At 46.4% G+C, this 12,672-nt stretch overlaps 2 protein-coding genes across 3 annotated transcripts in view; one reads left to right on the top strand and one right to left on the bottom strand.

Moving 5' to 3' along the window:
• Positions 1-12,672, top strand: part of mapk8ip2 (mitogen-activated protein kinase 8 interacting protein 2) — a 131,801-nt gene that overhangs the window by 52,147 nt on the left and 66,982 nt on the right. The window lies entirely within an intron of this gene.
• On the bottom strand, positions 6,008-11,957 carry LOC135508691 (gastricsin-like). The gene is made up of 9 exons (XM_064928921.1): positions 11,810-11,957; positions 11,480-11,621; positions 11,056-11,173; positions 10,682-10,800; positions 10,326-10,525; positions 7,520-7,636; positions 7,182-7,329; positions 6,922-7,020; positions 6,008-6,761 (listed from the first exon to the last, which is right to left on the bottom strand). Exons 1-9 carry the CDS (start codon positions 11,899-11,901, stop codon positions 6,597-6,599), a joined length of 1,200 nt encoding a protein of 399 aa, XP_064784993.1. The 5' UTR covers positions 11,902-11,957; the 3' UTR covers positions 6,008-6,596.

Raw genomic sequence — 12,672 nt, 5'->3', positions numbered from 1 at the left:
CAGTGATCGAGCTTCACATTTCTACCCCCAATGTATTTTCTGACTTACCCTGCTTCACAGTGGCTCTATATACATCTGTATGCAGCCCTGTCTGGACTGTCCTGTCCTCACTAGAAAACCTGCAATGCAGCATTTCTGTCAGTCGGTTCCTCTCCTTGTTCGTGCGGTTTTCGGCAGTCGACGTCACCGGTGTTCTAGCCATCGCCGATCCCATTTTTCATGTTCCATTTGTTTTGTCTTGTTTTCATACACACCTGGTTTCAATTCCCTAATTACATGTTGTATATGTTCCCTCTGTTTCCCCCATGTCCTTGTTGGGAATTGTTTATTTTGTAAGTACTCGTGCTATGTGTTACTGGTGCGCTATGGGTTTTTTACCCATGTGTTTGTTGTTTGGTATGCCGTTGGTGTATAGCCGGTGCAGTTTAATATATAAAACTAAGTTCTGCTCCCCTGCGTTTGACTTCCCTGCCATCAGTTACGCACCCCTTACAGAATACCCAACCACCTATGGAGTCAGCAGGAACAGGTACCCCTGGTATAGGGGCCGAGGAGCGAGCAAAAGTAATCCACCATCTCGGCGCCATCATGGATCAAGTTATCCAGACCCTGGACTGTTGGGAGAGACAGGGAGGTCCTCCAGCGACTTCAACAACGCAACCCGAACCTCCACTACACTCTCCTGCAACCGGTCCCAGTGGGATGTGTCTCGCCCTTCCCGTGGAGTATGATGGGATGACGGCACGGTGCCAGGGTTTCCTGTTACAGCTGGACCTATACCTGGGCACCTTTTACCCGGCTCCCTCGGGAAGGGAGAAGGTGTCCACCCTCATCTCGTGCCTCTCAGGGAGAGCTCTAGATTGGGTCAACACAGTGTGTGGAGAAGGAGATGCGGCGTTGTAGGACTTCAGAGTTCACCCGCCATTTCCAGGCGGTCTTCGACCACCCAAACAAGGATAGAGAGGTGGGTGAGCGCGTCTTCCAGCTAAGGCCCAGGATTTTGCCCTAGAGTTTAGGACTCTGGCTGCCGGCGCGGGATGGATTGACAGGGCCCTGATCGACCACTACCGTTGCAGTCTGCGCGATGACGTACATCGGGAGTTGGCCTGAAGAGACACCACCCTCACGTTGGATCAGCTGGTGGACCTGTCCATCCGGCTGGACAACCTGCTGGCTACCCGTGGACGTTCAGATCAAGGTCTGGTGGTTCCATCCCCTCGCACCCCCTCTCCTGAACCTATGGAGCTGGGAGGGGCTGTGCGTAGGGAGACCGGAGGGGGTTCCAGTTCGTGCACGATCTGTGGCCGCAGAGGCGACCCTGCCGGTTGGTGCCGGGTTGGTCTCTCTGGGAGTCGAGGCAGCAGGCAGGGCACTATGGCGTCACCTCAGGAGAGTGTGCACCACTCTCATCCAGAGTCCTCTGTTGTCCAACTGTTTGTACCTATTTGTTTTCCTGATTTTTTTTCCCCCGGATTCCCAGCATAAGGCGCTCGTCAATTTAGGCGCAGCTGGGAATTTTATTAACAGAGCACTCGCTCTTAGTTTAGCGATCCCCATTATTCCTGTGGTTAGACCTTTCCCAGTACACGCTCTGGATAGTCGACCATGGGGGTCCGGGCTAATCAGGGAAGCCACTATCATGGCCATGGTGAAGCAGGGGAGTCATGAGGAGCAAATCAGTCTCTTTCTCCTGCGTTTCCCGTGGTACTGGGCCTTCACTGGTTGGCTCATCATGACCCCACCATTTCATGGAAACAGAGGGCTCTCACGGGGTGGTCGCGAGAGTGCTCGGGGAGGTGTGTAGGGGTTTCCTACTAGGGTGGAAAGACCAGACCAGGTCTCCACTGTGCGCAACCCCCCCGAATATGCCGATTTGGCTCTCCCCTTCTGTACTAAGAAGGAGACTCAATTAACACCCCATCGGGGGATTGTGTGAAAAATCTCCTGGTGGACGCTGTACTTCCCAGGAGTCACGTGTATCCACTGTCACAAGCAGAGACAGTGTCTATGGAGACATATGTCTCCGAATACCTGTGTTAGGGGTACATTCGGTCCTCCACTTCACCCGCCTCCTCGAGTTTCTTTTTTGTGAAGAAGGATGGAGGTCTGTGCCCGTGCATTGACTATAGAGGTCTCAATCAAATCACGGTAAGGTACAGTTACCTCTTATCACCACTGTGATTTAGTCAATGCACGGGGTGCGCTTCTTCACAAAACTGGATCTCAGGAGCGCATACCACCAGGTACGTATCCGGGAGGGAGACAAGTGGAAGACGGCATTTAGTACCACCTCAGGGTATTATGAGTACCTCGTCATACCATATGGGTTGATGAATGCTCCATTAGTCTTCCAATCCTTTGTTGATGAGATTTTCAGGGACCTGCACGGGCAGGGTGTATTGGTATATATCGATATACTCCGCTAAACGCACCGAGCATGTGTCTTTTGGTGCGCAGGGTACTTGGACGACTGTTGGCGCATGACCTGTATGTCAAGGCTGAGAAAGGCCTGTTCTTTCAGCAAGCCGTATCCTTCTTAGGGTATCGCATTTCCACATCAGGGGTGGAGATGGAGAGTGACCGCATTTCAGCCGTGCGCTATTGGCTGACTCCCACCAAGGTAAAGGAGGTGCAGCGACTTTTAGGGTTTGCCAATTACTACCAGAGATTTATCCAGGATTTTGGTCAGTTGGCTGCTCCCATTACCTCACTGCTGAAGGGGCGTCCTTGTACGTCTGCAGTGGTCTGTTGAGGTGGACAGGGCTTTTGGGCAACTAAGGGCTCTGTTTACCTCGGCGCCCATCCGGATCCCTCTTTGGCGTTCATAGTGGAGGTGGGCGTGTCCGAGGCTGGGATAGGAGCGGTGCTCTTTCAGCGCTCGGGTACGCCACCGAAGCTCCGCCCCTGTGCCTTCTTCTCGAAGAAGCTCAGCTCGGCTGAGCAAAACTATGACATGGGGGACCGCGAGCTGTTGGCTGTTGTCAAGGCCTTGAAGGCGTGGAGACATTGGCTTGAGTGGGCTAAACACCCTTTTCTCATCTGGACTGACCACCGCAATCTGGAGTACATCCGGGCGGCGAGGAGACTGAATCCTCGCCAGGCAAGGTGGGCCATGTTTTTCACCCATTTGTTTTCACCCTTTCATACAGACCAGGTTCCCAGAAGTTGAAGGCAGACTCACTGCCCCGGCAGTATGACACAGAGGGACGGCCAAAGGATCCCACTCCCATTCTCCCAGCCTCTTGCTTGGTGGCGCCGGTAGTGTGGGAGCTGGACGTGGCCATTGAGCGGGCGTCACGTGCAGAGCCCCCCCCCAAGTGTCCAGCTGGGCAACTGTACGTTCCGTCTGCGACCAGCTGATCTATTGGGCCCACATGTCACCCTCTGGTCATCCTGGGATCGGTCGGACGGTCTTAGTAGGAAGTGCTAGTGGCCCACTTTGGCAAAGGATTTATGTTTCCTCCTGCTCGGTGTGCACCCAGTGTAAGGCTCCTAAGCACCTGCCCAGAGGTAAGTTACAACACTTACCCGTTCCGCAATGGCCTCGGTCGCACCTGTCAGTGGATTTTATAACCACCTTCCACCTTCACAGGGTTACACCATGATCCTGTTCATTGTGGATCGTTTTCCTAAGTCTTGTCGTCTCGTCCCTTTGCCCGGTCTCCCTACGGCCCTACAGACTGCGGAGGCCCTGTTTACTCACGTCTTCCGGCACTTATGGGATGCCTGAGGATATAGTGTCTGATCAGGGTCCCCAGTTCACGTCGAGGGTCTGGAGGGCATTCATGGAACGTCTGGGGGTCTCGGTCAGCCTTGCCTCATGTTTTCGCCCCGAGAGTAACTGGCAGGTGGAGAGAGTTAACCAGGATGTGGGTAGGTTTCTGAGGTCTTATTGCCAGGACCGGCCGGGGGAGTGGGCAGCATTCGTGCCCTGGGTAGAGATGGCCCAGAACTCGCTCCGCCACTCCGCCACTCCTCCACGAACCTCACCCCATTACACACTGGAAAGGAGAATCAGCTGGTTCTGGCTCCTTGGCATCAGTCAGACCGAGGTTCCTGTGGTGGATGACTGGTTTGGCTCTCGACCCGGAAACCTGCCCCGCCGCCTGCCCTGCCGGAAGCTGGGTCCGCAGTTTGTGGGACCATTTAAAGTCCTGAGGAGAGTGAACAAGGTATGTTATAGGTTACAGCTTCCCCCCGATTACCGCATTAACCCCTCGTTCAATGTGTCTCTCCTCAGGCCGGTGGTGGCTGCGGGAGGTTCCACCGCCCCCTCTGGACATCGAGGGGGCCCCGGCGTACTCCGTTTGATCCATCCTGGATTTGAGACGTATGGCGAGGGGCCTTCAGTACCTCGTAGACTGGGAGGGGTACGATCCGGAGGAGAGATGCTGTGTTCCGGAGGAGGACATGTTGGACCCTTCTATGCTGCGGGATTTCCACCATCTCCTTCCGGATCGCCCTGCATCTCCGTGTCGTCACCGAGGCCGGTGTCGGCACGCTGCTGGAGCCGCACGTCAAAGGGGAGGGGGGTACTGTCACGACTTCTTCCAAAGTCGGTTCCTCTCCTTGTACGGCGGTGTTCAGCGGTCGACGTCACCGGTCTTCTAGCCATCGCTGATCCATTTTTCATGTTCCGTTTGTTTTGTCTTGTTTTCACACACACTCATTTCAATTCCCTAATTCCATGTTGTATATTTTCCTTCTGTTTCCCCCATGTCCTTGTCGGGAATTGATTTATTTTTTCATTTCACCAACTTGGCCATGTTCTGTTATAATCTCCACCCGGCACAGCCAGAAGAGGACTGGACACTCCTCATACCCAGGGTTCCTCTCCAGGTTTCTTCCTAGGTTTTGGCCTTCCTAGTGAGTTTTTCCTAGCCCACCGTGCTTCTACACCTGCTTTGCTTGCTGTTTGGGGTTTTAGGCTGGGTTTCTGTACAGCACTTTGAGATATCGGCTGATGTACGAAGGGCTATATAAATACATTTTATTTTATTTGATGATTATTTTGTAAGTACTTGTGCTATTTGTTACTGGTGCGCTACGGGTTTTGTACCCATGTGTTTGCTTTGTATGCCGTTAGTTTTATATATTAAACTGCTTTGGCTATTCACCAAGTTCTGCTCTCCTGCGTTTGACTACCCTGCCACGCACCCCTTACAATTTCTCTCTGATCCTCACACAGTCTCTTACTAATGGAGTAGAGAGCTGAGCCTCTGTTTGAACTAATGGACCACAGATGTTTTATAGAAACTAAGAAAAAGGATGATGAACTCATTTAAGCACTGTTGTGTCTAAACTGGGGACCTGGAAAAATCGAGAATAGTGCTGAACTCCTCTGTCTGCTTAGAGAGCAAAGCAATAGATGGGTGTGTGAGTTCTTGTGTCTGGTGAATGAGGCACGGACCCAGACAGACAGTGACAGGCCATATCTCAGAGCAGGCTTCCGCAGGGTCGGAGCAATCTGTGTGGACATGAGTCAGAAAGCTGCTCCTCTTTGAAGGGTGGAGGGATGAGGACTGGGGGTGAAGTCACAAACTGGTGTGTATGTGTCTGCTATCTCTGCTCCTGACATGATCAGTTTAAGCCAGTTGATGATGGTGTGTGTAGAGACAAAAAACAAACACTTGTATGCATACACATCCACACACACACCGGCCGCTGACCATGTTACAGACATAATGAGAGCTCGTAAGCAGAAGTGAAATGTTGAAGCTTTCATTAAAGTCCATTTCACAGTGCTGCTGTTCTCCTGAGGATACTTCGGTCTTAATGCCATTTAACAGATGGCATATTTGTGATATTTAGTTATTTCTATTGGTATGATGTGTAGATGGTTGGATATATTTACAGGCTCCAATTGGGTAAAGCTGCTCTTGTTGTTTTTTGTTGCAGTTTCTGGTAACAGTCAGTGGTGAATGTGAGGTATGATTTCAGTCTTACAGGCATCATGAGCTTGATGTGTCAGATACAGCGATTCAAAACAAATACGATTATTGTTCACTTCTATAGTTTATTCAGTCTACATGGAAGCTAAACAAACACCAAATACATCCAGTCTTGAGAAGATATGCATTTAAGTGTCAAAAATCATAATTTCATATTTCATTGTGTTTCTGTAAGTCATTTACTTTTTCACTCAGCATCATGATGCAATCAGCAACATGGCTGAACCTGTGTTCACATCGATGTTGTCTGGGAACTAGGAGGTTGTTGTTGCAATGCCAGAGTAGAAAGGAAACAACCTTACAGCTGAACTGAAAATATTAGCAGATGTCATCAAACAAAGACCACAGCTTTAACCCAATGATGTCGATGCTTGCTTTAACCACACTGGACCAAAGCCAAACTGACCCACAGTGGTTGCCATGGGTAATATGTGTATTATAATGAGCAGAATGGTTGCCATGGGTAATATGTGTTCTAAAATAACCAGAGTGGTTGTTATGAGTGATTCAGAATAGTTTCCATTGGTGATTGATGTTCTAGAATGGTCAGAGGTGGAATAGATTCTGTGTGAGGTTTGGGGTGGTAGACTTCTAAGAACGGTCGGTGTCTGTGTTGGTTTGCGGTCATGGTCATGCTGGTCAGGTTTAGGCTGCGGTGGCAAAGCCCACTTGGTTGCCTGTGCGGTCGTAGACGGAGTAGTACTCCCTGAGGAATACATCTCCCAAAATCCACAGGGGCTGTCCGTTCTGGGACGGCAGGTAGGTGGGGATGATCCCCACGAAGCAGAACTGGTACCCACCCTGGTTGTTCTGGATAGAGAGGAGAATACACATGTTGAGTGCAATACACACACACACACAGATAAACATGCATGCACATGCACTACTGACAAGGCTTATGGCCTTCATTATCCTAACATCAGTCATAGAGGGTAACACACACACAAACACACACGACGCGCTAACTTACCTGCTGAATGTATGCAGATGGCGGCAGGGGGAAGTTGACTCCATTGATGGTGAAGGTGAGAGTAGGCAGGCTGTTGATCTGGTTACAGTTCACTGTGTACTACATCAACAAACAATTCACAGACATGAGTGACACAAAACATCCCTGTACTGGTTTACTCTGGTCTGCACTGGTTTCCCCAACCTCTACTTTCTGGATTACACTGTTTTATGGTGTCAGTTAGTACTGGTCTGCTATGGTTTATAATGGCTTCCTGCTACCTGTCCGTACTGGTCCTGCTGGGCTCCAATGGACTGCATCAGCGTTCCCATGATCTGTCTGGGTGCAGTCAGCATGGAGGTGCCTGTATCCACGATGGCCTGGCAGCCCTGCCCACACCACCCTGTCTCCTGACCGTTGATCTGGAACCTAGAGATGTACAAGGGTTTGTGTTAGACAGACAGACAGGCAGACAGACGGCAGACAAGCATTGACAGCAGCCTTAGACATTTTTTAAAAACTTCCTAAAGGAGTTTTTCACCCCAGCTTTTGCAGGCTCTTAGTGGTTCTGATGTCAGTGTATGGTTAAGTGTGTTTAGTTGGTGTGGTTGATCCTGACCCTTGGATGCCGATCTGCCAGTATGTCTGGGCGGTGACGGGGGTCCAGTAGATCTGACCCTGATACTTGGTGTTGTCCACTTCTCCGAACGACAGCTCACTGCCCTGCTGGCCGTCCCTGCACAGAATTTTTTTTAAAGCCATCAAACAATTTTACAAAGATAGAAGGCAGTTGGCAAGAAGATGGTTCACTCTTCACAGAAGACACTTTTCTTCTCAAAAATCTTATGTCTTATATCAGTGATTTAGTTTCTGGAGCAGGAATAATGAATATAACATTGATTATGTACATAAATAAATAAGTACATTATTAAAATATATCACCTGTTCATCGAGAAAGCGAACAAATTGCCCTGCAGACGGTTCTGTGATATCTGTGTGTATTTTATATTGAGGTCCGGTAGCAGTACATTATATGTGTGGTATGTAAGTGGTGGTAGGGATGTCAGATCTTAACTTGATCACTTTTTTGTCACTGCTCATTTTCCTGCTGCATCAGGAAATACAAATGAGCCGTGTGGGTCCCTGTAAAAAGAGCAGTTGTCTTTATCTCCATGCTGGGGCATTTGAGTCATTGGGATCTGTATTTGGTTTCAAAATAAATGTCTAAATTTTTCACTGAAACGCCATGCCAAGGTCATATTACTGCATTAGAAATGCAGCCATACACATCAACTGTCATTTTATATAGCATAACAGCACAAGATAGATATTGGTCTCATCTAGGCTATGACATACAAGCTTCAATTGTATCCTATGTTCAAAATGTAGTTCAATCGTGGGGTCTGGTAGGGTGGTGTGGGTTACGGTTGCTGACGTCAGCTCACACATATAAGCCTACCATGTTGGCGTTGGTTCAATTCCGGCCCACAACTTTCTGGCACAAATAACTCAATCCCCCGATATACTAGATTTATTTACACATTTTAAATATGGACAGTCTAGGGATATTTAACCCCCGATCTTAATTATAAATGACCATATCAGACACTTTTGGATAACATAAATAGGAAACCAATAAAATTGTAACTAAGGACTACACCAACATTAGTGTCGTGTCAATTCCCACAGTGGATACTTTATTTCTATTGTATGGAATGCTTTTCAAATGGATAAATCACCCACAGTCTGTTCAAAAAGTACTTTGTTGTTTTGATTACAATACCAACCAGAGGGTGAACATATCTTGAAACACTTTGGTTGCAAGCAGGACTAAGGTAACACTGATATCGTCTTTTAGGGCGCTGCAATGAAGTGAACATTAATGGTCGCTATTGAGATCAGTTGTGCGGGTGAATTTAGAGCGTACCGTTAATTTAACGGGACATCAGCTGATGATCATTTAAGTGCCATCGATGGCTGCAATAGGTCCCTTGTTTTTTGATTATTCATTAGGCTACATTTTGAAGGCTACCCGTTTGCCTCCATTATTACATTTCCCGGGCTGAGTTGATGAGCTGAGTTGGGCCATCATCTGATTGACAGATGTAGGTCTGCTGTGGAACAATACACTTTCCTCCAGTGTGGATGCTTGTCCGTGTTTTATAGTTAGGCTATGTATTATTTGGGAATATAGTTCTAGTCCTTGGTGTGAATTGGAAGCCTGTACTGTGTGCCTTTTTAATATTTCATTTCTTAAAGCTGTCAATATGTTTATACATTTGAGCCTATTCCAAAGACAATTTAGTTGAGCTGAGATACTTTTCTTTGTGTAAAATATCTGACTATTTGTTTGACTTCTTGAAAACATTTAAAAAAAAAATGTAATTAACTTGTTGGTCTAATGTCGTCTCAGGCTGGTCACTAGATCACTCAGCATTGGATGCAAACTCATGAGGTTCGGAGTGAGCTGCTTATGGCAGATCACAATGCTCTAGCGAGCGTTAAGAATATTCTGAATACTGATGATACATAGGCGCTTCATTTTGTTTTATTTAGTTTTAAGCCTTCCCCAAACCATAGCCTTAAACTTAACTGAATTAATTCCTGAACTGTTAACCTTTTTGAGTTGTTTCTGTTTTAATCATGTAACCACGCAAAATGAATGTGTCAAAAATAGGCATTGATCCATGAGTCAAAGGTCAGTGGGCCGAATTTGAACTCATGCCGACTCTGACATATATGTGCCGTGGTCAGTGGCTGTAACCGCTGGATCACAAAGGATTTGAGGAAAACAATGATTAATTCTGCCTATTGCTTTCCTTAAACATATAATAAAACAGTTCCCTAACGAAAAAACATCTACCCCCTAAGAATATGGCCGTTTATTATAATCCACGTAAGAATGAACACGAGACGCCGTAGCCTACATAAGGTAGAATGTAGGTACGGTACTGCTTTGTGTACAAACACGCTTCCAGCTGCTCACTGGAACAGTTCTAAATCATTCTTCAGATATTCAAATCCTCCTTCTGCAGGATTATTTTCCTCTTGCTGCAAAAGGGGTCCAATTAAGATCTGACATCTGTAGTGGTATATATGGTAGTAGTGGAAGTGGTATATGTGTGGTAAGTAGTGGTAGTGGTATATGTGTGGTAAGTAGTGGTAGTGGTATATGTGTGGTAAGTCGGGGTAGTGGTATATGTGTGGTAAGTAGGGGTAGTGGTATATGTGTGGTAAGTAGGGGTAGTGGTATATTTGTGGTAAGTAGGGGTAGTAGTATATTTGTGGTAAGTAGGGGTAGTGGTATATTTGTGGTAAGTAGGGGTAGTGGTATATTTGTGGTAAGTAGGGGTAGTGGTATATGTGTGGTAAGTAGTGGTAATTAGTGGTATATTTGTGTTATAAGTGATGGTAGGAGTACTGACCTGGTCAGGTAGAATGCAAATATGTTAGCCTGTAGAAGGTTCAGTGACATGATGTTGTCCATGACGGGAGTCTCTTGTCCAGCTGAGATGGAAGGGTAGGACAGGCCAAGGATACCATCAAACTGGGCCACAACAAAGGTCTGACCTGGCTCGTCAGTACTCAGACCAATCTCCTGGTGGTTGATGAAAATACCACCGACCTAAAGAGGTGACAAACAACACACACTCCGCATCATGGACTTTGGATTTATTAGAATGGAAGTACATGTACTGTTGTGGCTTTTTATTGCATGTAGTGAAGAATAACTGTGGTAGAAGTAGTTAAGTATTTGTAAGGTTGTTATGGTGGGACTCACGTTGACGGTGTCATATCCGAAGACTCCACTGAGACTGCCAGTTCCGTAGGGCAGGTAGAAAGTTTCCCCATTAGCTGAGTAGGTGGACGACTGCTGGGGGTTGAACTTTGTGTGGCTGTCTGCAGGAGGAAGGGACACAAACAACTTAAAGAGGAAATATACTGTCTTTAATGTATTTATCTGGGAAGTGTGTAGAAGTGATATTGGACTTAAATATCTCTGATAGTAGTAGTAGTAGTAGTAGTAGTACAGTAGTAGTAGTATAGTTAGTAATACTTATTGTTGAGAAAGTAGCAGTTTATACATGTTGTAGGTTGTTGTAATATTAGCAAGCAGTTGCTTTCATTGTCATGAAGCTATCCAGCTGTACTCACTGCAGGCCTGAGTGTTGCAGAGTACAGAGTCAACCCACAGGTTGGCAGAGCCAGTGTCAAACAACACCTGGAAGGACTGGGGGGGAGTACCGATGGTGATGGCTCCATAGTAGGTGGTCTGGAAAACACAACAGGGAAAGTACAGTTGACAAAAGATAGAGGGGCTGCTAATACATTCATACAACAACGCATCAGATCTAGAGTGGTTGGCGTGGTTTAGACTCTACTTCATGGAGTTAGACGTTATCTTGACATGGTTGTTATCTAGTTTGACCTACAATTCACATTTTCTATGTTAGCCTACATCATAGAATTTCATTCTGGAATATGAAAATAGACTACTGTGGACATAGACAGATATAGACAGGACATTGAGTAACATTCTAGATCGACCATAAGCTTGTGTGTTATAGCATGTACGTACATCGGCGTAGTTGTTGATGTACATGGTGGCGGAGCCAGCGAACTCGTCAGGAAAGTATTTGAGAGCGGGGTCTTGGTAGGGCAGGCGTTCTCCTTTCTCCATCAGTCTCTCACGGATTGACTTATGCTTCACCAGAGGGATCCTAGGGTAACATGAACACAGATACACTCAGATATGAAGTCGAATTCTGCAAATGCAAATAGGTAGAGAGAGCGATAAGAGTTATCATTGACTATGAGAGATGAGAAAAGAAAATTTGTTTTAGAATTTAGGAAAAAGAGCAACTGAAAATGTCACTGAAATTGTGAAAAATAAATAGTGAGTACTAACCTGTGGATTCCCTCAGCGAGCACAGCACATACCAGCACAATAACCAGACACTTCATGGTCACTCCTGAAATCACAACCAGTGGTGGATACATCTTAGCTTGGGTCAGGACTGATCTTATATACTGTACCAAACAGACATATGTGCACACATGAATGCAAGCGGGTGTGATATGGGTACGTGTGTGTGTGTGTGTGTGTGTTCACATCCCTTATCAGACTTAAGGAGGTGACTATCAGCTTCTTTTTCCCCTGACTCCACATTCTCTATTCAGTGTGCAGGCAAGCCTCTGCTCCCCTGTACCGATAGCAGCGTAAACCAAACATTACTAATAGTTTACTGAACCTTAAGGGAGATAACCAGATTAGATAAGATACAGGGCTCTATTATAACAAACCAAACGCATTGGTAAATCTTTCCGCTTACGGTTGCGTTATGGGTTCAGCGGTGTCAAAAATATTTTTTTCACTGAGAATTTTTGCTCTGCTTCAAGATATTCAAATGAGCCTCACGAGTCCCTGGAAATGAGCAGTTCTCTTTCTCTCAATAGGGGTTAGTTTAGTCATTGGGGTCAAGGCTTGCAATCAAAAGGATGGTCTCTTTCGCTCCCTCAAACGCTAGGCCTAGGTCCTGTTACTGCAACATTCAAATGTCCAAAAATATACAGCTGTATATATATATATATATATATATATATATATATATATATATATATATATATATATATAATTCATAATTCATAATTCATAATTCCTTTCAAAAAACAACAACAATTAAACAAAGCAAAAACGAACAGTTCTGTAAGGCACAGACACTAAAAAGAAAACAAGATCCCACAAAACCCAAAAGGAAAATGACAACTTAA

Source organism: Oncorhynchus masou, chromosome 22 (assembly GCF_036934945.1).
Source record: "Oncorhynchus masou masou isolate Uvic2021 chromosome 22, UVic_Omas_1.1, whole genome shotgun sequence".
NCBI classification, from domain to species: Eukaryota; Metazoa; Chordata; class Actinopteri; order Salmoniformes; family Salmonidae; genus Oncorhynchus; species Oncorhynchus masou.
The sequence above is the reverse complement of the archived record's forward strand: the minus strand, read 5'-3'. Positions and strand labels throughout refer to the sequence as shown.

What these genes read in the sequence shown, in the direction of transcription:
- LOC135508691 (XM_064928921.1), bottom strand. Translation starts at nt 11,901, where the DNA reads ATGTATCCACCACTGGTTGTGATTTCAGGAGTGACCATGAAGTGTCTG. An exon ending in CTGCAACACTCAGGCCTGCA is followed by an intron (nt 10,801 to 11,055) that starts GTGAGTACAGCT and finishes TTCCTCCTGCAG; the next exon opens with ACAGCCACACAAAGTTCAAC. An exon ending in AGCAGGACCAGTACGGACAG is followed by an intron (nt 7,021 to 7,181) that starts GTAGCAGGAAGC and finishes TTGTTGATGTAG; the next exon opens with TACACAGTGAACTGTAACCA.